At 36.5% G+C, this 23,378-nt stretch overlaps 1 protein-coding gene across 3 annotated transcripts; it reads left to right on the top strand.

Moving 5' to 3' along the window:
- The first annotated feature begins 479 nt into the window (after positions 1 to 479).
- On the top strand, positions 480 to 22,995 carry LOC109052250 (glycogen debranching enzyme-like). 3 transcript variants are annotated; one of them, XM_042714551.1, is made up of 34 exons: positions 480 to 598; positions 1,143 to 1,292; positions 2,314 to 2,524; positions 2,614 to 2,783; positions 3,331 to 3,534; positions 5,475 to 5,656; positions 5,743 to 5,854; positions 5,950 to 6,076; positions 6,238 to 6,340; positions 6,428 to 6,525; positions 7,580 to 7,719; positions 7,907 to 8,094; positions 9,044 to 9,167; positions 10,011 to 10,174; positions 10,336 to 10,437; positions 12,307 to 12,462; positions 13,429 to 13,579; positions 13,768 to 13,892; positions 14,161 to 14,261; positions 15,319 to 15,453; positions 15,674 to 15,804; positions 15,890 to 16,026; positions 16,172 to 16,305; positions 16,410 to 16,585; positions 17,412 to 17,514; positions 17,587 to 17,812; positions 19,814 to 19,931; positions 20,009 to 20,144; positions 20,317 to 20,429; positions 20,961 to 21,172; positions 21,251 to 21,348; positions 21,546 to 21,633; positions 21,770 to 21,903; positions 22,090 to 22,995. In XM_042714551.1, exons 1-34 carry the CDS (start codon positions 502 to 504, stop codon positions 22,205 to 22,207), a joined length of 4,764 nt encoding a protein of 1,587 aa, XP_042570485.1. In that variant the 5' UTR covers positions 480 to 501; the 3' UTR covers positions 22,208 to 22,995. The 3 variants fall into 3 exon arrangements, with proteins under 3 accessions (XP_042570485.1, XP_042570484.1, XP_042570486.1); XM_042714550.1 differs by lacking the exon at positions 9,044 to 9,167 and adding an exon at positions 8,329 to 8,452; XM_042714552.1 differs by lacking the exon at positions 9,044 to 9,167 and adding an exon at positions 8,329 to 8,452 and having other exon boundaries at positions 487 to 598; positions 1,188 to 1,292.
- The last annotated feature ends 383 nt before the right edge of the window (positions 22,996 to 23,378 follow it).

Genomic DNA, 23,378 nt, shown 5'->3' with positions numbered 1-23,378 from the left:
GCCCAAAACGTGTATTTTATCCCCCGGAACGCGTTTTTACCGGAGGACCCCCCCACCAAAACACGACTGGGCTAGGTTTGGGCAGCAATTGGGCGGTTTTTGTTGTGAAAACCTGGCAACCCCTGGCCGCAGTCGGGGTTTTTTTTTCTCGTGAACGCAAGCGAAGTAGTCGTATTAATAAAACTAATAATTTAAAGAGTATCACACCACACGAGCAATAATCAGCATGGCCGTGATTACCTGTGGCACTGGGGCTTACACTTCAGGTAATCCAAGTCGTGTTGGTATTCTGCTTGCTGAAATACACTAGTAATACTAATAAATGATAATGAGCAATTAGATATAAAATATCCATTATTGACAACAATAAAAATAATATAATATATCACATAACACACCTGTGCTGCATGGTCAACGCATGTTCCTCACAGACTTTGCCTGATGTAACCAGTGAGATGTTACTCCAAAGGTGCTGGCTATATTTAGGGTCACTGAAAGGTCATGTCACCTCGGATGCATAACCTTATTAGACGCATAAGGTCTGCTCTGTGGCCAACATCGTGTGACACTCCGGTGAGGAGTCTGTCGGATGTTGCTGGTAATTAAACTTTCAATAGCTCATTTTAAGTTATGGCACCTTGTTTTAATATTTACTTTACAGACTAATGCATGAAGTGCTTGTCATGTACTATCAACTGGAAAAAATCCCAATAAGAGGCTTCATGTGTAAAATAAGTCTTTTGTTGTTTTTTATTTTTAAAGTCTTTAATAATTGTATTAAATGTTGTAACAATACCTACAATTTAGCTTTTAAAGGTGTGCAATATAAAGTGTTAAACAAAAAATTATTTAATCATGCAAGGTTTATCATAAACTTTCCATGTGTCTGTATTTGTGCAAAATTCAAATAATGTACAGTATATACAGTAGGCATGATGTATATTTTGTAAATTGTGTGATTTGTGTAACACTGCAGTATCTATCTATCTATCTATCTATCTATCTAGCTGTGTCATGTTAGATCAGTAGGTCAGATTTTGATTCAAATATTGTTGAGAAACTGTGAAAAGTGCAAATCCCCCACTAGCCTGTATCAATTGCAGCAGATTGTTCACATGTTGTTCGTTGTTGTCATATGGCAGCATGCGCTCTTGGGGATCCAGAGGTAACCTCTCCTGTGTTTAAAGGGCATCCCAAAAGCACCGCCAACATGTTCCATGGCAAACAGACCCGAGTGCTTCTCCTGAATGACATGGAGAGACTGGAGCACACTCTATTTCGCCTGGAGCAAGGTTGGTCTTATTGTTACAATTCCTTTTTTATAATCAGTTGTACACTGCAAATACAATGTCATCATTATCCATGCCATCATGATGTTTATTTTATTCTTTTATATATTTATTGTATCATTTTTAATGCTGGTGTTAATGCATGATTTATCCTTCCCCTCTTATTTCTCTTACTTTATTACTTTCTGCAACACTTTGGACCCCTGGAGAAGCTTTGGATAGATTTACGTGTTACTCATGCTGCTTGAGCACCAAATATCACATTCAAAAAGCGGTCTGCTATATATAGCAGAGGAATGTGCTGGTGTTCTATGCCATTTTCTGTGGTGCTTAGGTTTTGCAGTGCAAATAATGCAAATATAGTTTACAAAGGTCGGTTTGTAAACTATATGGAATAGAATACCACTTGGAATAGAACACTTTTAACCCATGGCTTCCCCCTGGAATTTTTATTCGTTTGTGGAATAGCTTAAATATCTCAGATTTATTGGTAAAAAAAGATCTCAGTCTACTTGAAGAGATTTTCGTGTTATGTTGTTCAATATAAATGTTCTATAACTGCCACCATTTAGCACTGGCTTCTTGCACATTTTTTTTAAATATGCATTAAAATGCCATGCCTTAGATCAATTTTTTTGTAATTTTACCCCAAACAATATATGCATAAACAACACTATAACCAGTTTTATAACCAGTGTCTTTAAAGGAGAAATAAAGAAAATGTTTAATAAATAGATAACTGCAAATATTTAAGAGTAAAATAGAATATTTAAGATTTTCATGTTTTATATTATTTGTTCTAAAACAGAAATTACACTGTTCATGAAAAGTGCATTTTTAAGCCTTTTTAATTATAAAAAAAGGACTACAAGGACTACAACATTCATTATTGAACACAATAATTTATGATGCATGTAACTTGACTGATAAATGCAGTATTTCATCAAGGTTCAGTCTTACAGGGATATTGGTTGTGCAACGCCCCCTGCAGTTTTCTCATGTTACTCGCATAAAATTCACTTAGGCTTTGAGCTTCAGTTCCGCCTGGGCCCGACCCTGCAGGGTAAGAGAGTACATGTGCACACCAACTACCCAGCACCGGGCAAGAAGTTCGTCAGCTCCAGCTTCCGTCAGCTGGATTGGGTGAACCCCAGCAGTAGAGAAGATGATTCAGACAAATACTGCAAACTGGACCTGGAGATAGCAGGCTCTTATCAGTATTACTTTGGGTGTGGGTGAGTAAGTTGTACAATTGCATTTACTTCTTGGAATTTGTTTCTAATTGCCTTCAGAGAAAAATGGTATTTCTCTAATGTGTATGCAGGAATGAGGTAAGAACCGGAGGTGGCTACATTGTTGTGGATCCAGTGTTGCGTATTGGCCATGAGAGGAAGATCCTGCCTCTCGATTGCATTACAGTTCAGACTTACCTTGCTAAGTGTTTGGGCCCTCTGGATGAATGGCTGGACAGACTCAGAGTGGCCAAGGAAACTGGTATGAATCACTATCTGTTGAAACTCATGTATGACAAACATATACTAATGTTTATAAAATGGGTATTTACTCTCTATTTTAAGGGTAATAGAGTTTAATGCATAGAAAAAAGACGTCTCACATAAAACCAGTCCACTTTTCATCCACTTTGACTATCTCTGGGTTATTGCTGCTTTTCATAGTCACATAAATATAAGTATTAGCATGCATGCCATATGTGCCTGTGTTTTTTTTACGGCAGTCCGAACAAGCATCATTCAATTTATTTAAGATTAAAAGTGAAATTAATATTAATTTTACTATTGCCCATAGTATTTGAACAAACCACTAACTCTAAGTATTCAACTTTGGTGTGTAACTCGTCCCGCACCATCTGTGCTATATGGATGAATGAATCATGAAACCTGTTGGCGAAAGTTGTTAAAATGCCAGATGGCGAAACACCAACTATCCAACAAGCTATTTTTGGGCAAATGTAACCACGTAAGGTACAAAAAGCTCCATTCATCTAAAGTTGAAGACAATTTTTATTTTTTTTAATGTTCAGGTTACAATATGATCCACTTCACGCCTCTGCAGAAACTAGGCGCATCACGATCATGCTATTCCATAGCTGATCAACTGGAGCTGAACCCTGATTTCTCTCCACCTGGCAAGAACTACACTTGGATGGATGTGGGCAACCTTACGGAGAAAATTAAGAAAGAGTGGAGCATGCTTTGCATCACGGATGTGGTGTACAACCACACAGGTGCGTTTCTGCTGCGTCTTTAGCATACATTGAATAACACTAACAGAACCTTCTAGCATTGTGTTTCCAGTGTCTGGAAGTCTCTGGGTTCTGTTATTAATGTTATTGGAATGGCAATGTCACCTCTGAAGAATGACACAGCAGACCAAGAAAGAAAGGCTTGGGCTATTTATATATAAATTGCAGCGATCAGAGTGCAGATAAAAGCTGGTCACATCTGTGGCAAAATGGTTGAGATTTTTGACCTTTCAGTTGCTCTGAAGGAAGATTAACGTTGGCTGGCTTGGTCTTTGTGCCATTCTAATGTTTCATGTTGCCCTCTGCTGCATGTATGCTATGGGAACAAATCTGACTTCATGAACATTATATAGGTTAATAGGATGTCAAACTGAAAACATTCATTTGCTTCGTTTTGGTTAGTCTGTAAAAGTGATTAAGCAGGGTTTAGAAGTAGTTCAACAGTGTGCCGAAATGTTTGCATTTTAGCACTTATTTTATTTTCACTTTTGGTATGTTAGCTGTAAATGGTACGGTAAGATTTTAGCTTGCTATAACTATGAGACAATGGCATTTATAGATGACAGTCACCTCAGTTAACCCACTGAGATTTACAGTGAGAAATAAATTGCAACAGCTGTGTAAAGCAATTAAATGATACCAACCATTAAAAAAATATGAGTTTATATTAAATTAACCTGTAGCTCACACTCTGAAATGTATTATAGCAACCATTTTGGCAGGAATAAAAAGGCTTATTCATCTAAAATTTAGCAATATTCCTGTCTGACTTGTTTATTTATTGTGTTTAGTAACGGAAAAAATGGCAATATACCCCTCAAAATATAAATGTGCGTAAATATGAGACATTTTTTGTTTCTTACAGTTTAGATATTTGGTGGTCAGTTTTCTTTTTGTTTTTATTGTTATTCTCACAACAGAGCCCATTCAGTAAATTATATATAAATACTTGCATTTTTTCCCATCCCAACCTTCCGGTCTCTCTTGTGAAACCAACACAGAAGTGACTAAAACTGCAATTCATAGACTGGCCGCTAGAGGCTGCCTCCAAAAGGGAGTCAGTCCCATAGACTCCCCATGTTAAAATGTCCAACTTTACAGCAGAAAAAAATATGTTTACACAGCCTGGTACAAAAAGTTGTTTTGGTCTATATAGCTAATTTTGCCCTTCATGACAATTGTAAAGGGGGGGGGGATTAATTCATTTAAATTACATTAATCCTTATAGTTCTGCTTAATTAAGGGCGTGGCCACTTGAGTGACAGGTGGATTGCCGCTGCTGTCACCACTGTCGAGCTAGGTGGGCGTGGTTTCAACAACCAGCTCCTGCCTCTTTGCCCATTTTCGATTATCCGGGAGTGACTTGTGCCAAGATGGCAATGGCTGGCTCCGCCCACTTTATGCTTCAAAAACACTTTTCAGAAACCTATGGGTGATGTCACGGACACTACGTCCATGTTTTTATACAGTCTATGGTTTTACCACAGGAAGCGTTTGCTGCACTTTAATCTTTTAAACACAGCCGTCATTGTTTGTGGAACAGAACGGCCGTGATTCTGTTAATGTGGAATCAGAGCAGTTCTTTAAACACAATACTGAAGTTTATCACACTTAATGAGCCATTTAGAAATTGATTTTACTGTTTTATTATGTGCAAACGTACCAGGCCTTATCAGACACTTGCATACAATTAATTTCCAGCCAATTAAATACGTTTACATGTCACCTTTTAATTTCCTTAATATGTGCACACTGTTGATCTAGTCTATGTAATATAATCCCATACTAACAGGTATACCAGATTGTACTTCAATATGTTTGGGTTTTGAAAACAAAGTACTCCTTTTGGCTGAAATAAAATGGATAAATGGTCTTGAATGATGATGATGATGATGAAATAATGTCTATGTTGCCTTGGTTAGCTGCCAACAGTAAGTGGCTCCGACTCCATCCAGAGTGTGGCTATAACCTGGTAAACTCTCCTTATCTGAAGCCAGCCTGGCTGCTGGACAGAGCCCTGTGGCATTTCAGCTGTGCCGTAGCAGATGGAAAATACAGCGACAGCGGCCTTCCACCTCTTATTGAGAATGACAAACGTATAAATGTAAGTCTTGAGGGTGTCACAGGTTTTTTACATTCCAAAAATACTTTAAAGTTTGTGGTGACCAATAAATTGGTTTGATATTTCAGATCCTTCGAGGGCTTCTGTGGATGGAAGTTTTCTCTCAACTGAAACTATGGGAGTTTCTACAGGTGAACGTTGAGAAAGCTGTGGAGCAGTTTAGAAAGGTTCTTCAGGCTGGTAATGTTTTTCAAGTCTGCTAGCATGTTCTTGGATGCTCTTTCACTTGTATTTTGTAGGGTCAGAGCTAAGTTGGGTGTATTTGCCATCTGTAGGTAACAGACCTGCGGGGCCTGAGCTGGAGGGAAAGCCAAAATTGAAAGTCATCCAGGATTCACAGTCCAGACGTTTCAGCAACACTGTAGACATGCAACTGGCCCTGGAGATGTTTGGCAGACACACGTGAGTTCACTTCCTGTTCAAGTTCTGTTTTTTGGATAGAATATTTGTTTTTTGTGACCATGTGATCTAGATTTTATATCTGTTTTTCTTATAATTATGTCAGTGTGCTGCACTTTGTAAACAAATTAATTTTATATTCCGTGTGCTTATCAAAACAACAGTAACGGTCCCAAATCCATCCAAGAGTGCTGTGATTGGTTTAAGATGAGTCTAGAAGAACTAAATGTGGAATGCTATAAGGAAATGCATAGTCATCATGAGAAGGTTGGTTTCTGGGTGCAAGATTCACAGTTGATCTGTCTGTTTAGCTTTGATGCCAATCTGATACTTTATATCATTTCTTTCTTGAAGGCTATAAACTGCATAGTGGGAACTGTTTGTTATGAAAGACTCGCCGCCGATGGCCCTCAACTTGGACCTGTCACTCGGACAAACCCTTTGGTGACTAGGTAAAAATTATGTAGTCTTGCGGAGCAACACGGGCATCATAAAGTTTGGTCTGCTTTGCAACTTCTTCTGGCCAAGAACTGCCCAGTTAGACAGGAAAAGATCATCTGACTGACTTAGAGCAGAATGCCACAGCTTGTTTTGTATTTACATCATATAAAAAAGTAAATATGAAATCAGCTGACAGGCCATCCAAGATTTAAATTGTGAGTGTATTTCTTTAAAAGAACAGATCTTATTTTATCACTTGAACAGATCTGGAGAAATTTATCATTGCATCACTTGCTCACAAGTTGATCCTCTGCGGTGAATGGGTGCCGTCAGAATGAGAGTCCAAACAGCTGATAAAAACATCACAATAATCCACAAGTAATGCACAAGTCGTCAAGTGAAAAACTGTGTGTATTAACGCAATCCATCAAGGCATTTTAACTTTAAACTGTCCCTTCTAATCAAAATTTGAGTTCATAATCCATAGCAACACTACCTCTAGTGAAAAAGTTCATAGTAATCATAATCCACCAACACATTTGTTGAGATCAGTTTTGGACAGTTTTCTCTTGTAAAGAGTGTTTAATTTGTGCAAGTTTCTCTCTTGTTTAGACTAAATGTGTTTTTCACTGGAAAAAGCACTGTTATGGATAGAGGACTTGTAATTTAGCAACAGAAGCAAAAGTTTGAAGTTAAAATTGTGGATTATTGTGATGTTTTTATCAGCTGTTTGGACTCTCATTCTGACGGCACCCATTCACCGCAGAGGATCAACTTGTGAGCAAGTGATGTAATGCTAAATTTCTCCAGATCTGTTCTGATGAAGAAACAAACTCATCTACATCTTGGATAATCTGAGTAAATTAAGGATTTTTAAAAAAAAAATTTGAGTGAACTATTCCCTAAAGTACCTCAAACAAACCTTTTTTTATTCCACAAATAAATCTGATTTTTCCTCAGAAGTGGTCACTATAGCCGCCTGGTATTTTGTAAACTAAGTTTTTATTGTACAATACGCTGATCAGAATGGCAGATTTACAGTTCAGCCTTATTTTGATGATTCAGATATTTTACCTTCCCATTTGAGGACATGACCATGGAGCAGGAAAACCAGCTGATGCAGAATCCAAATGATGCTTGTCATCTGCTCGCCCATAATGGATGGGTCATGGGAGATGACCCGCTTAGAAACTTTGCAGAGCCAGGTGAGTCAAAATATATGTCTATTTTGGTTTCTGCTGAACAGTAATGAAAATACCAGCATGCTGGTGCAGACTTTTTGATGCTGGTTTGTTGCTGGTCTAGAAATTGCAAAAACTTGCATTGTGTTTCTGATGACTACGAATGTGTCGCTGGTTAAGGAGCCTGGTAATTGATTTATATGTCTGTTAGGATGTAATGTTTACCTCAGAAGAGAGCTTGTTTGCTGGGGTGACAGCGTGAAACTTCGCTATGGCGACAAACCAGAGGACTGTTCATACTTATGGGCTCATATGAAGAAGTACACGGAGATCACAGCCAAACATTTCTCCGGTGTACGCCTGGATAACTGCCACTCCACACCCCTTCATGTGGCTGAGGTACATGCTCAGATTTTTACCTTATTTTTGATCTGCATGCATATTTCATGATATATTTGTACAAATGACATCATATGCAATATGCAGGAACTCAGAATGTTCTGCAATGTCATTGTGAATTTATAAAGTGACCATTTTAATGTTGAAAATGTGTAGTTTCATTCCTTCTGAGGTTGTACTGCAGGTATTTGACATGTACTGTTGGATGTGACAACTTGTATGTTGTGTCTATAGGCCATGTTAGCTGCAGCCAGAGTGGTCAGGCCCAATCTTTATGTGATAGCCGAACTCTTTACAGGAAGTGAACAGCTTGACAATTTATTTGTTAATCGGCTGGGAATAACCAGTCTCGTCAGAGGTACTGCAGACTGCAAGAGACACATTTGCCCTTGATGCTAAATTTGCTTTTTGTGTTTTTTTCTTTCTCTCCGTTGTTTACTCAAAACATTCATACCTTTTTTGACAACTTAACTCCTCCTCTTCATCATCTACTCTGACCTTATGCATTTCATGTGCTCATGAATAATATGTAATGAATAACACATTTCATTACTAATAAACCTGCTTAATGTCCTAATGCAATAATGACTGATTATGTAACCTGAGCATGTTCTGATTCTTTGTTGTACACTTCACACCACAACATCACCTTCCTGTCTTAAATAATTTGCCAACCAACCATCTATCTATCGATCTATCTATCTATCTATCTATCTATCTATCTATCTATCTATCTATCTATCTATCTATCTATCGTCTAACTATCTATCCTATCTATCTATCTATCTATCTATCTATCTATCTATCTATCTATCTATCTATCTATCTATCTATCTATCTATCTATCTATCTATCTATCTATCTATCTATCTATCTATCGTTCTATCGTTCTATCTATCGTTCTATTTGTCATTCTATCTATCTAACCCTGCTGCTGGGTGGGCTGCAGTATATGTTGGCTGTTGCTCGTCAACACAGGCCTGATCTGTATGTGGTGGCTGAGCTCTTCACTGGCAGCGAGGAGCTGGACAATATCTTTATGACTAGGCTTGGCATTACCTCCCTTATCCGAGGTAAGACGCAAAGAGATTGGGAAATGCAGTTGCAGTGACACACAGAAATAAGGAACATGGTGTGTGAAATTCAAATACAGCATGCTGTTGATTATGACACTAAATTGTTTTGAATCGTTGCTCAAAATGAGCTAATAACACCATAGCTGCTGTTGATAGAATTTGAGTTGTGTTTCACACGGAATATTCTTAAATTTGAGATGTTAGATATGGATGGATTATTCAACTACTTATACTTTTGTCGCACGAGTTGATGTCTATTAACTAACAGATTTCTTTTTGTTATATGAAGGCCACATTAAAACAGTGATTTATTTTTTTTCTCGTATTTTTGCTTTTACCTGTAATATTTAGATTGTGTTGTTCTATCCTTGACCCATACAATGCACACGGATCATTAAAACAGACATTTTGAAAACTATGATAACCTCAGCAAAATATTAATTAAAAAATATTTTGAAGTATTTTATATAAGTTTTTATACAAATGTGAGTGTCTTTTAACCAACACTTGCTATTAATAGAAACGTGTGCAGTTTTATTGTGCATCATTTTGAATAAAGATGTAATTTTGTAACATTATTCTAAAAGTGTGAAAATATTATTTGAACAACAATGAGCAATGAAGCTGTGGTTGCAGTGTGTACACACACACACACACACACACACACACACACACACACACACACACACACAGTTAGACGAATTAAATATACTAGTGAGAGTATGAAAAGTTGGCATAATTAAAAAATATGCCATACTGCAACATCAACTCTGTCATGTAAAGTTTAGCCTTTTTGTGAAAGATCACATTTACTGAGAAGATCTGTTCTGTCATCATCAGAGGCTATGAGTGCCGGGGACAGCCATGAGGAAGGTCGACTCGTTTATCGTTTTGGAGGGGAGCCTGTAGGTTCATTCGTACAGCCGAACCTCAGGCCTTTAGTGCCATCAGTTGCTCACGCCATGTTTTTGGATGTTACCCATGACAACGAATGTCCCATTCAGGTCAGTGAAAGTAACTGATGGCAAAAAGCATATGAATATGAACGGCCAACACATCCTACAGTATTTCAGACTTAACATCCTGTAAAGTGTTTTTATATGTTGAGGTATTTATTACTTGTTTTACTGTGTATTCTATTCTATGTAATATTATTCTCTTGTAGATTCGTTCAGTGTATGATGCTTTACCCAGTACTGCTATTGTCTCTATGGCCTGCTGTGCCTCAGGCAGCACTAGAGGATATGATGAGCTCGTACCTCACCAGGTAAAAATCTCTGCAGTGATTCTGTTGTGTCTGAAACCTAAGGCCTTGCTACCAATCAGTCAGTGATTAAACATATGGCACTTTAGTGCTAAGGCACCTTCTAAAACAACTGGTTGCAAGGCTTCCAAGTAGTGCTGCACAATTGATTACAATTTCAGATGCCACAATTATGTAATCGTTCAAAGTCCACTTATTAAATCCTTCCACATTAAAACTTAATTTTTTTTTCTTTCTACAGGTTATCTTAAGGGTTTTTCCATTGTTTTAATTTTAGTTTTAGTATTAAATTATAATAGCATGCATATTTTTACTTTTTTATTTAAAGTAGAAACCAGTCGAATGTATAATTGACATTTGAGGCTTAAAAATGTTTTTCAGTTAGAGTGTTTTAAGCTTGTTTATTTTCATATAAAAATGTGGCATGCAGATGCTTCAAACAATGATTCAAACATCATTCAATGTAAATTGTGATAATCGTAATTAATAATCACAAATACAGTTTTTTTTTGTCATGATTGTGCAGCCCTTCTTCCTAGTCACCATGCTGTCATATCTAATATTCCAAAACACATTCAAGGAACCTTAAGATGACAAAGAATATATTTAATCATTGCAGTGCTTATAATAAGTTATCTTAATAGACAGGATGTTGCACAAACTTTTTTTGATGACTTTCTACTTTCTTCGAAGGGAACACTTTTCTGCTTTTTGATCATACATGACCATGAAAGAGTTTGGGGTCAGTAATTTTTTTTTTTTTAATAATTAATACTTTTATTCAGCAAAGATGCATTAAATTAATCAAAAGTGACATTAAGACTTGTTGTTCTTTTTTAACTTTCTATTCATCAAAGAATTCTGGAAAAATGATCACAGTTTCCACAAAAATATTAAGCAGCACAACTGTTTTCCACAATGATGATAACAAGAAATGTTTCCTGAGCACTAAATCAGCAGAATGATTTCTGAAGGATCATGTGACACTAAAGACTAATGTAATGATGCTGAAAATTCAGCCATCACAGGAATAAATTACATTTTAAAATGTATACAAAAAAATGTAGTAATATTTCACAATATTGCTGTTTTTACTGTTTTATTTTCAAACAAATAAATCCATAATTAACAAACAAAAAAAAACATACAAAAAAAAAAACCTAACCCAAACTTTTATTTTTTTTTTTTTTTTTTTTACATTTATGTAACAAGAATCCTTTGTTCTTTCAGCACCTTGATTATAAATCTCCCTCTACAATTCATTTCTGTTCTTCTCACTCAGCTTTGTATCTGGGTTATTCATAAATAAACAAAAGCCTTTCTGTTATTATTGTTTTCCTTTTTTCACATGTGAAATGTTTCCCAGGGGGTTCTAATATACCTGTACAAAAAGCTATCGGTTAGCATTCCCATTCATCTCAAATGCAACACCACAAATGCACAACCTGGATGCTGCCATCTTTAGTTCACAGTTTCTAAAATTATTTTTGAGCCAGTCATCTGAGCCATTAATGCTTTGAGAAATACATTTTATTTATAATGCGCCTTTCTCAAACTCAAATACATAATATCAAAATACAGCAATAAATTAAAAGTTAAAAACATTACTAAAAAGATGTGTCAAACAATCCAGTAAAGCAGCATTCCTAATCAATGCAAGTAATCAGTTTTATAACTTAAGCGCATTGTACGAAAAGCCCCCCCCCCCCCCCCCCCCCATGGTTTTTAATTTTAGAATTCCTTGCCACAAACAGGCAAATGTGTTGCAAATGTGAATACAAAAATATGTTTTGCCCACATAATGGTGTTGGTACACTGTCTACCAGCACAATCTGACTACGAAAGCTAACCAAACTTGTTTTTTTACTTCAGATTTCAGTAGTAAAGGAAGAGCGTCTTTACCCCAAGTGGAATCCTGATGCACTGCCCTCTTCTGTTGGGGAGGTGAACCTCCAGACTGGTATAATGGCAGGAAAACTTGCCCTCAACAAACTCCACCAAGATCTGGCAGAGAAGGGCTTCACCCAGGTCAGGTTCATGTTTACTCATAACAGATATATATAAAAAAATGCATTATGAGTCACAACTTCTAACAGCAGAAGGAGACTTTTAAGTTCTTTATTAACTACTAATTAAACTCATTAGTCACTTTGCCTGACAGTTTTATTCCCTTGGATTAAATTTAGATTAAAGAAATGGTTCAAATTTAACATCTGAGACATGCTGTAGGAAATATTTTCAACTTGTCCCTCATATCAAAGTTGCTATAGAGAAATGAACTAAGAATGGAAAGTCTTTTTAAAATAAGAAATGTGAAACAGTTTTGTTTAAAGCACTTACAGTAGCCCAAATTTTGAACTTTTAAGAGACACTCAAAAAAAGTATCTGTTTATTATTTCTCTAATTAATCTCTACAAATGTTACTTTTTTTTTCGGTTCTCTTTTTTATTTTCAAGATAATAAACCGAATGTTTAATCATTTTAACCAAAAATGTATGAATAAATGAAAGAAATGTATTTGAAAACATGAATTATGCAGTAGAGTTGCATCTGCAAACAAATTACCTTTTCTCGGGACAAACTTCACTTTTATGAGCTCTTTTTGCATTTCTACTAACATTTGACAACAATAAAGCATTCAGATATTCAGTCAGAATTCATTTTAAACATGATATCTAGTGTTTAGCATTAAAAAACTATTTTTGTTAATTATTTTGCTTAAGAAGTGTACTTTATTTTTAGAGTTTTACTATCTAATCCAAAGACATTCACACATCTTTAACTATCCAAATCCTTTTTCAAACTTCTGTAAATAATTTCTTTCAGTATTCAAATATGTGATATTTGAGCTGTAAAGTGTTTACTAGGGTGGTATGACGCATTGTAAGGTTTAAACCTGTTACCTGCATCTCTTACCACTTGACTGCACCACCATCAGTCTTATGTGCACATGACTGCCTGTGTCTTTATATCTGCTCATCATGCATGTCGCAGGTTTACGTGGATCAGCTGGATGAAGACACTGTGGCTGTGACCAGGCATTGTCCCAGCACACATCAGTCTGTTGTGACTGTGTCTCGTACAGCCTTTAAAAACCCAGAAACACAGCAATACAGAGAGCATCTAGCCCCCATGTACATCCCAGGTACAAAAGCAACTTTCCAGTTATTTTATTGAAATCAAACTCAACTGTCTTAATTTATGTGTGGCACATCATGTAGTTTGACATTTCATTTTCACTTCTGATGTCACTGAAGTATGATATCTCATGAATCAGTGGAACTTATAAACCAGTAAGACATGTTTTTTCTTTTCTGCTGTCTCATTGTGTAGGTAAAATCGAGGAGGTGATTTTAGAAGCGCATACAGTGGAGAGAAAAGCTGAGTCATATGTGAAAGATGAGAGGTATATTAACGGAATGCTGAACTACACGGTTGAGATCCGCGAACACATCCAGGTAACATGACACTAGTGACGCTAGCAGCTGCACTGTGACTGCCAGTGTCAGTTTTATGGCTGTCATCAGACAGAGAATAGTTTTAACAAACAGAGAACCTGTTCTTTGGGTATTCTGGGTATTTGTTGGCATGAACTTTGTTTTGGTATGCTCTTTTTTTTTTTAATTGGAAGCTTCGTGTAAGTGTATAGTTTCTTGACTACTGCACTTGTGTGCAAAGCGTATCCCTTCTGATTTAGGCCTGAGTACATGTGTTTCTTTTTTTCAGTTAAAGGACAGTGAAATTGTAAAACAGGGAGATGCCACCACAGAGTTTGTTGAAGAGATTTTTTTTGAAAAGCTCACACCCGGTAGTGTAATTGCATTCAGGTAAACAAACACACACAAAAATGAAATTAATCCTGTTTATTGCAGTCTTATATAATAGGTTTCACTGTAATTGTTTTTCAATATTTCAATCAATCATGGCTTAATTTTTTTTTAAATATATATTTTAAATGGTTGTAATTTTTTTAAATAAATTAAAATATTTACTCAACCTCATGTCAATCCTTTGAGGAACACGCCCAAAAATATTTTGGAACCTTTCTTGCCATGAAGATAACAATAGCCACAGAAGCTGGCAAGTTGTTTAACCATAAGGAAACCAACAAAAATATAATATGCATAAAAGGAAAAATGCTGTAATTTCTTCAACACACACACAACATATTTTAAGAAACTTCCAGATTTTCACTTCATATTTCAAGCTCCAGAAACAACAAGAGCACTAATCGTATAGACCATTTTTATGATGCTTTTATGGCGCTTTTCCACTGCATGGTATGGTATGGCTCGGCTCGGCTCAGTTTGCGTTTCCACTGCAGTTTAGTACCGCTTTCGAGTGGGCAGGGTTATAGCCATGAGGAGAGGAAGAGGAACGTCTGTAAGGAAGAGGAAGAGGAACATCTGTACTTCCTCAACAAACCACGAAACATTATTTTGAAACATAAAAGGTGCGCTCATTCAAAACTGTTGTGTTCGTTTAAAAAAAAGTTGCATTTAGTCTTCGCTGGCTGTGCTGATTTAATCTAGCGGGTCTAGTGTTTCAAGTCACTATGCAGGTAGAGACGATTCTCTCGAGCAAATCAGTGATAAGCAGGGTTTACACGTCACATTTTGGTAACGTTACGGCTCACTTGGAACCTCAGCCTCAGCCAGGTACTGTACACAGTGGAAAACCCCCCAAGCACGAGCCGTGCCGTGCCATTCTGTGCTGTACCATGCAGTGGAAAAGCACAATTATAGTGCTCTTATAGTGTTTTTTGTGTGTTCCATGGAAAAATAACAGCATTTGTTAGTTTAAAACCACATGAGCACATGCGTTTTTACTGTTCCTTTAAATGAACGCTAATTAATTAATGTCACCATGTAACTGAATTCACAGAGTGAGTCTTGATCCAAACTCTCAGAAAATGGTTGGCTACTTGCGAAATCAACTCTCACAGTTTAACCGGCTGTATAAATCCGGCAGTCTGACCGACAGCAATGTCCCTGGCATCCTGAAAATAGCTCTAGACTTGTGAGTCTTTTTTACCTTAATCATGTTCAAATACAATTCAGTTATTCATTTGTTCAGAAAGTGAAATATCAATAAAAGTTATTCATTTGCTTCTCATTTGTTTAGAAGGCAAAATATGTGCTGTTTAATAGTTAATAGTAATACATAATGATATGCATCAGTTCATTTGCTTTCAATTCAGTTCTCTCACTAAGGCCTGTTGTTTTCAATTATGTGGCAGTTTAATGTCCAAACTGACTCTGGCTGAGATGAACGTGTTGTTATTCCGCTGTGATGCGGAGGAGAAGGAAGATGGTGGCGGGTGCTACAATATACCATCCTGGATGCCGCTGAAGTATGGTGGCCTACAAGGTACCAAAATACACATGTAACAGGATTGGTTTCCTGTCACTGTAGTTATGTGACTGTGTAAACCTCATGCTTTCATTACTCACAGGTTTTGTGTCAGTGTTGTCTGAGATTCGGCCCAAAAATGACCTTGGACATCCATTCTGTGATAATCTCAGACAAGGTGATTGGATGATCGATTACGTGAGCTCTCGCCTGATGAATAAAGGTGGAGCTCTGCGGGAGGTAGGAAAGGAAATGTTTGGGAAAATAAATGAAGTAATAAAGTTTGGCCTTTTTTTTAAATCACTCAGATTACCTTAGCAATAACATGATCTTGTAAAATGTCTTCATGTCTAAATTAATTTTTCTACATTTTTTTTTTTTATAGGTTGGAAAGTGGTTCAGTGCTGTATTTATATACCTTAAACATATTCCACGCTATTTAGTGCCATGTTATTTTGATGCAATTATTGTCGGGGCGTACGCCACAGCTGTAGATGCTGTTTTCAACCAAATGTCCAGGTTAGTTCTTTGTTAAATGTAATATTTAAGAGTGTTAGAGTGTATTTATTAATATTTGTCCTGTGTGTGGGGTGTAGATTGTAAAAGTTTGTAATGGGTTCCAGCTTTGTTCAGAATGGGTCAACCCTGGTTAAGCAGCTGGCCCTGGGGTCAGTTCAGATGTGTGGGGTGGGTCGTATCCCTGCCCTGCCACCACTCTCCCCTGAACTGGAGGATGTCCCGGTCCGACTCAACAGTGTCACCAAACAAGAGGAGCAGTGTTGCGTTTCTCTTGCTGCAGGTTGGATTCATACAGTTTCATCTACTGTAAATTATTTGATTGTCAGGACTGTTTATATTTATTTAAAGCTTTAAATTCATAGACTGTATAAAAACATGGATGTTGTGTCCGTGACATCACCCGTAGTTTTCTGAAGAACGTTTTCGACGTTTGGCCATTGCCATCTTAGCAGCACGTCACTCCCGGATAATCGAAAATGGGCGAAAAGGCGGGAGCTGGTTGCTGAAGCCACACCCACCTAGCTCGACAGCAGTGTCAGCAGCGGCAATCCACCTGTCACTCAAGTGGCCACACCCCTAATTATGCAGAACTTTAAGTCTTAATATAATTTAAACGGATGAGTTATAAAGAAATTCACCCCCCTCACAGTTGTCATGACTCATTAGCTATATAGACCAAAATCATTTTTTGAACCAGGCTGTAAACATGTTTTTTTTCTGCTGTAAAGTTGGGCATTTTAACATGGGGAGTCTATAGGATTGACTCCCTTTTGCAGCCAGCCTCAAGCGGCCAGTTGACGAATTACAGTTTAAGTCACTTCTGTATTGGCTTCACGAGAGAGAGCAGGAGGTTTCTTTCTGCTTGTTTAAATTACAGAAAAAAAGAACCACTTGGTTGATACTAGACAGGGCCCCAGATGCATATTTTCTAAAAATGTTGCCGTGCCTATAAAATTATGCTTATACAACTATAGTGACATGCTTTCTAATGCTCAAGTTGCAGTGTGATTAAAATAACTATTATTGATGTACCAATCCATACACGTCTACATATTACATACTTTTTAATGTTGGACTTGTTTTATAAAAAAATATTAACTATGCAGGTCTGCCACATTTCTCCACTGGAATTTTCCGCTGTTGGGGGCGAGACACTTTCATAGCACTGCGCGGCCTCATGCTTTTGACAGGGAGGTACCTGGAGGCCAGGTGAGCATCTTATTTTAGAATGCATACCAATGACTCTGAAGTCATCCTCTAATCCGATGTTGCTTCTGACAGAAATATCATCTTGGCCTTTGCTGGCACAATGCGCCATGGTCTGATCCCTAATCTGCTGGGTCAGGGTGTCGCAGCCCGTTATAACTGCCGTGATGCAGTATGGTGGTGGCTTCAGTGTATCCAGGACTACTGTAATATCGTGCCCAACGGCACAGATATTCTTATGTGCCCTGTGTCACGTATGTATCCCACTGATGACTCTGATGCACAGCCCCTGGGGACAGTGGTAAGAAGAATGGAAACAATCTCTGACTGCTTATGATACTTCAAGTCTCAAGTCTCAATTTATTTATAAAGCACAATTAACACCAACTACAGTTGACCAATGTGCTGTACAGTGTTGTAAAAGATTTATAAAAACATGTATACAAACCAAACTAACATCAGACAACAAACAACATCACAAGTCATAGGCTATAGTGAAGAGATACGTTTTATCTTTGATTTAAAAATATGTTATGTTGGTGCAGTCATAATATAGATCGGTAACATGTTCCAAAGTTTATGTGTGGCTGTGGCAAAAGCTCAATCACCCCTAGATTTTAATTTTGATTTTGGAACACAAACTCTGGTTGGCAGACCTAAGAGTTCTTTCCAGATGATATTCACACAACAGGTCTGAGTAGTAAGGTGGAGCGAGGCCATTTAAAAACAAGCAAAATCACTTTAAAATCAATTCTAAAGCGTACTGGGAGCCAGTGTAAAGATATTAACACAGGAGTCATATGTTCGTATTTATGAACACCGGTTAAAAGTGCAGCCGCATTTTGGTCCATTTGTAATTTAAATATTGAAGAACTGTTTATTTCCAGAGACAGGGAATTACAATAATGAATTCTAGAAGAAATAAATGCATGAATTGCAGTTTCAAAGTGCTTAAAAGAAAGAAAGTTCTTCACTTTAGCAATTGTTCTTAATTGGTAAAAACATGATTTGACATCTAAATTTATTTGAAATAATCAAATTTAAGTACACTATGGAAAAAGACGCCCAAGTTCTTTACACCTGATTTAACTTAAGAAGAGAAAACACCAGAATTTTCATGAAAAATGTTTGGGACTTGAGAAGAGCCAAACACAATGATCTCTGTTTCACTCTCATTTAGAGTAAAACTTGATATAGTACAATGCCCTGCCCTACTTACATGATTCAGTAAGGAGAGGTACTTTTTTTTACTTAATTTACCAAACTTCCATATAACATGCAACATATTAGCCACCGGAATAAATCAACATAATTTTTATGATTTTTTTGACCGTTGCTTATTAAATTAGCATCGGTTTGCATCTTTCAAGGCCATTATCTTATAGAGATGTTTTGCTCATTTACTAAATGTAATATCTCACGGTTCATAATAGGTGCATGCTTATGTCTTTAGATATCGTTTACTTATTGTTTTTACTCTGTTTAACACAAAATTTTATTGTGCATGCAATTACAATGAATGGGCACTGGAGCTTTTAAACTTCAAAAAGAACACAAAAGCAGCATAGAAATACTATGAAATTGGCTCATTAATGTGCTATGGATATCTAGGGACAGATAACATTAAATTCATCATACTACGCTGTTATATGACTTATTTTGACCACTCTTATGCTGCTTTTGTGGAGCTTTTTGTCATTTTAGAGCTTAACAGAACATAGTCGTCATATTAAAAGTGCTATATTGGAAAGTGTGGCCAGAATATTCCAGAATGTTAATGTTTTTTTTATTGTATTTTATTTTATTTTATTACAAGATAAGGTACCAGTAATTAAATATATTCTAATAATATTTTTTTTTAATTTACTTTTATTTGATTAAATTACTTATTTGGACCACCTTCATGCTGCTTTATATGAAGCTTTTTGTTATTTTGGAGCTTAACAGCCCCAGTCCTCATATGAAAAGTGCTATATTGAAAAGTGTGGCCAGAATATGCTTCAAAAACTCACCTTTTGTGCTCATGGATGGAGGAAAGTCATACTGATTTGCAACTTTAATTTACATAAATGTCTTGTATAATCAAACAACCATTTTACAAAAGTATTGTTTAAAAACATTATGGTAGTCAAATTTTATGTGGAGTATATAACACTTGTAATAGGCAAATCCTTACATATTTAATCAGATTATGAAGGATACATGTATATGCACAAAATAATGCTTTTATGTTTATTTTTGATGTGGCATGGTTTCATTTTGACTAATGGCTGTTAATATTATTGTTCATGAATTGTTTCAGGTTCACGACCAGCCGTTATATGTGGTTATTCAAGAGGCTATGCAGTGTCATATGCAGGGAGTAGAGTTCAGAGAGAGAAACGCAGGTCCACAGATCGACCACAACATGCGAGATGAAGGTAAGTCATTGTCTAAGACTGTTTTTTCATGTCTGTCTCAAACCATACCTTGCTTTTCCTATTGTCCTGTCCCATAGGCTTTAACGTGGAGGCCAAAGTAAATCCCCAGACGGGATTTGTTTACGGTGGAAATCGCTTCAACTGTGGGACGTGGATGGATAAAATGGGAGAGAGTGACAAAGCCCATAATAGAGGTGTTCCAGCCACACCCAGGTACTATAACCACCCCCAAAATACCTGTCATGCTAAACCCATATAATAATGCTCCACTATATTTAGCACAAAAGAATGCTTTCAATGTGAAGCACTGAGACTTAATAGTTTGAGCCTAGATAAACCAGTCCTCGGTACGTCAAGTGGATGACGGTGTTGTGTTTATTTGCAGGGACGGCTCTGCTGTGGAGATTGTGGGTCTCTGTAAGTCAGCGGTGCGCTGGCTGAGGACGATGAATGAGAATGGAAATTTCCCATACTCCTCTATCACAATACACAGAGATGGTACATCCTCTTTAACACATTCACGTTCTCAATGAAACTGTCAGTGTTTGTTTGTTATAAAATAAGATGCCAGTAATTTAACATTTTATTTTATTACAAAAAAAGGTGCAAATGATTTTGACCAATATTTATTATTATTTACTATTAATAATTTTTATTTTATTTTGGATAAGTTTAGTTTAGTTTTACAAAATAAGGTGGCAATAAAATCATTTTTATCTTAACAAAAAAAAATGCCACAAAAAAAAAATATTATATTTATATTTTGTTATAACAAAAAAAAATACAACAAAAAAAAATTATTATACTTTTTTTTTTTTCGTCCAAAAAAAAGGTTAAAACTACTACCAGAGCAACATTTTTGTGGTGTGCAGATGAACGTTGATACAGCGACTCACTTTTGAGTCTAGTCATTCCTGTCCTGTCAGTAGTATCAAGATTCACTGTTATGATACAGTATAATCAGCTGACAGCATGCTAATCATTTTATATTTTAAAGATATCATGACCATTACAGTGTAATTTTTCCAGGAACAGAACAGTCGGTATCCTATAAAGAGTGGAATCAAAGGATCCAGGAGAATTTTGAAAGATTTTTCTACGTGTCAGATGACCCTGCAGACCCAAATGAGCAAAATCCTGAACTGGTTCACAAGAAATGCATTTACAAAGACAGCTACGGGGCCTCTAGCCCCTGGTGCGACTACCAGCTCAGGCCTAACTTCACCATCGCCATGGTGGTGGTGAGTCCAAGTTCTTATAAAAGATGCTTTTTGAGAGTTTTTGGGGCTGTCTTCTTATGCAGTCCTTTCTTTTACTAGGCACCAGAGTTGTTTACAGTGCAGAGAGCATGGAAGGCTTTAGAGATTGTAGAAAAGAAATTGCTCGGTCCTCTGGGAATGAAAACGCTGGATCCAGAGTGAGTAGAAAAAAACACCTGCAATCTGCCTGTTGGTTAAGCAGCTACTTGTGTTAAAAGTGTGCTCTTTTGGCTGGCTGGCTGACTGGACATGGTTTGATAAGTGCTTTTAGTCTAGAACAAGAGTATTTGTGCAACGGTGAAGTCATTTGTATGTACAAATCTCTGATGTTGGTGTGTCTGTATTTGTTTAACAGTGATCTAGTTTACTGTGGCATTTATGACAACTCCCTGGATAATGACGACTACAGCTGTGCGAAAGGATTCAACTATCACCAAGGACCTGTATGTTTTCATACATTAAAGGGATAGTTGAAGGGATAGTAAACTACCCCTTCAACAAGTACAAATTGTTTTGGATGTAAGAGATTTCACTGTTTTGTTTTGTTTTAATTATGCACATTTCATCATTCATTAACAGGAATGGCTGTGGCCAGTTGGATATTTCTTACGAGCCAAGCTTTATTTCGCTAAGAAAATGGGTCAGGAGAAGTACAACGAGAGCGTGTTCCTGGTCAAGAATGTTCTATCTAGACTTTATACCCATTTAGAAAGGTATTACAAAGCTCAGACTGAGATTTCTTTCAAAAGAGTGAAATTATTTGAATCTACAATAAAAATACATTTCTTTCAAAAGAGTGAAATTATTTGAATCTACAGAAGATTGAGTATAAAAATTCGGTGTTTGAGTCTTTTGCACAGTATACAACATTTCATATCTATATGTTCTCTTTGGTCTAGATCACCTTGGAAGGGTTTACCTGAGCTGACCAATGAAAATGGACAGTACTGCCCGTTCAGTTGTGAAACACAGGCTTGGTCCATGGCCACTGTTCTGGAAGCCCTATATGATTTATGATTATGTCAAGCTCTCATATACTTCTTGCCACCTTCCTGAGAAGTTCAGAGGACATTGTTTTACATTCACAGATTTGTGCAGACACAAATACTCTCTGAGATGTTTTAGTGTTTGGTAGAAATGGAAACACTTTTGCTTTTGATTGTGCCAACTCACTTTTAAAGAGGTTTTCTGTCATGTTAACACTCTTGTTAGTTACTACCGGCAGATTTGGATTGTTGGTTAAGAAGCAGGTTTATGCCCATTTGTGATTATTAATAAGTACATTTCATGCTCCCTCAAGACAAAGAATAGATTCCTTACCTTTAAATACAACTGGTACTTTATTTCATTCTCTAATTTCATATCAGAAAATCTTACAGCTATGCCACACAGGTCTAGATCCACAGTATGGGCGGTCTTTCTTTTTTGCCAAGTCATGGTTGCTTCATTATCTGCCCATGGGCAAAACAAAGTCATTGTTCTGCCTCCATGAACCTACTGTAAACAACAAAATACTTCAGGTAACATGACGTACATGTTTTAGTTTCACTCATGCCTTACAGAGATATTTTTTTCAATTTTGATCTAAGAGTGACAGATGAATAAAACAATCCATATAACAAATTAGTGATCATATGTTCAGTGTAATTAACTCACTATAGTACAATGTTGCCATATAACACTGTGATTTTTTTTTCTTTGAACTATTTTGTATGGCTAGAATTGAAAGGGCAGATGAGATTTAAATTCCCTGGGTTGCCTCTACAAGGAAAACACATTGAATTAAAAATTCTAAATTTTCTGTACATTTTTTTCTGAATCAGTTTTTTTTCTGCATCTTTTCTAATTAGATGTTGTTTACAGACCAAATTTTTTTTTTTTTTTTTTTTTTTTTACCTAAAGTAGTGTTACAGACAGTGGAGAAAATGTCAAGTATATAGGTTATTTAAACTACATTGTTTATTGGACGTTCAGTTATGCTAATTCTCATTGGACGTTTTTATTGATAACAATAGCAGTTGCTAAATTAATGCTATGTTTTATGGAAATGCCAAAGAGCAAAGATAAGCACTGCTTTAAAGAACAGTATTAAATAAATAATTTGTCTCTTTAGGAGTTGCAAACATATACATATATCAATTCTGCACAATAAACAAGAGTTAATTTAAAGGAGAAATTTACAATTTTT

The sequence above is a fragment of the Cyprinus carpio genome, chromosome A24, assembly GCF_018340385.1.
Source record: "Cyprinus carpio isolate SPL01 chromosome A24, ASM1834038v1, whole genome shotgun sequence".
Classification (NCBI taxonomy): Eukaryota; Metazoa; Chordata; class Actinopteri; order Cypriniformes; family Cyprinidae; genus Cyprinus; species Cyprinus carpio.
Note: the sequence above shows the minus strand (reverse complement) of the source record. Positions and strands in the feature narration are given on the sequence as shown.

Coding starts and splice junctions, on each gene's coding strand:
- LOC109052250 (XM_042714551.1), top strand. CDS start 502: ATGTCACCTCGGATGCATAACCTTATTAGACGCATAAGGTCTGCTCTG. Junction 2,525..2,613: donor CAGTATTACTTTGGGTGTGG/GTGAGTAAGTTG, acceptor ATGTGTATGCAG/GAATGAGGTAAGAACCGGAG. Junction 3,535..5,474: donor TGTGGTGTACAACCACACAG/GTGCGTTTCTGC, acceptor TGCCTTGGTTAG/CTGCCAACAGTAAGTGGCTC.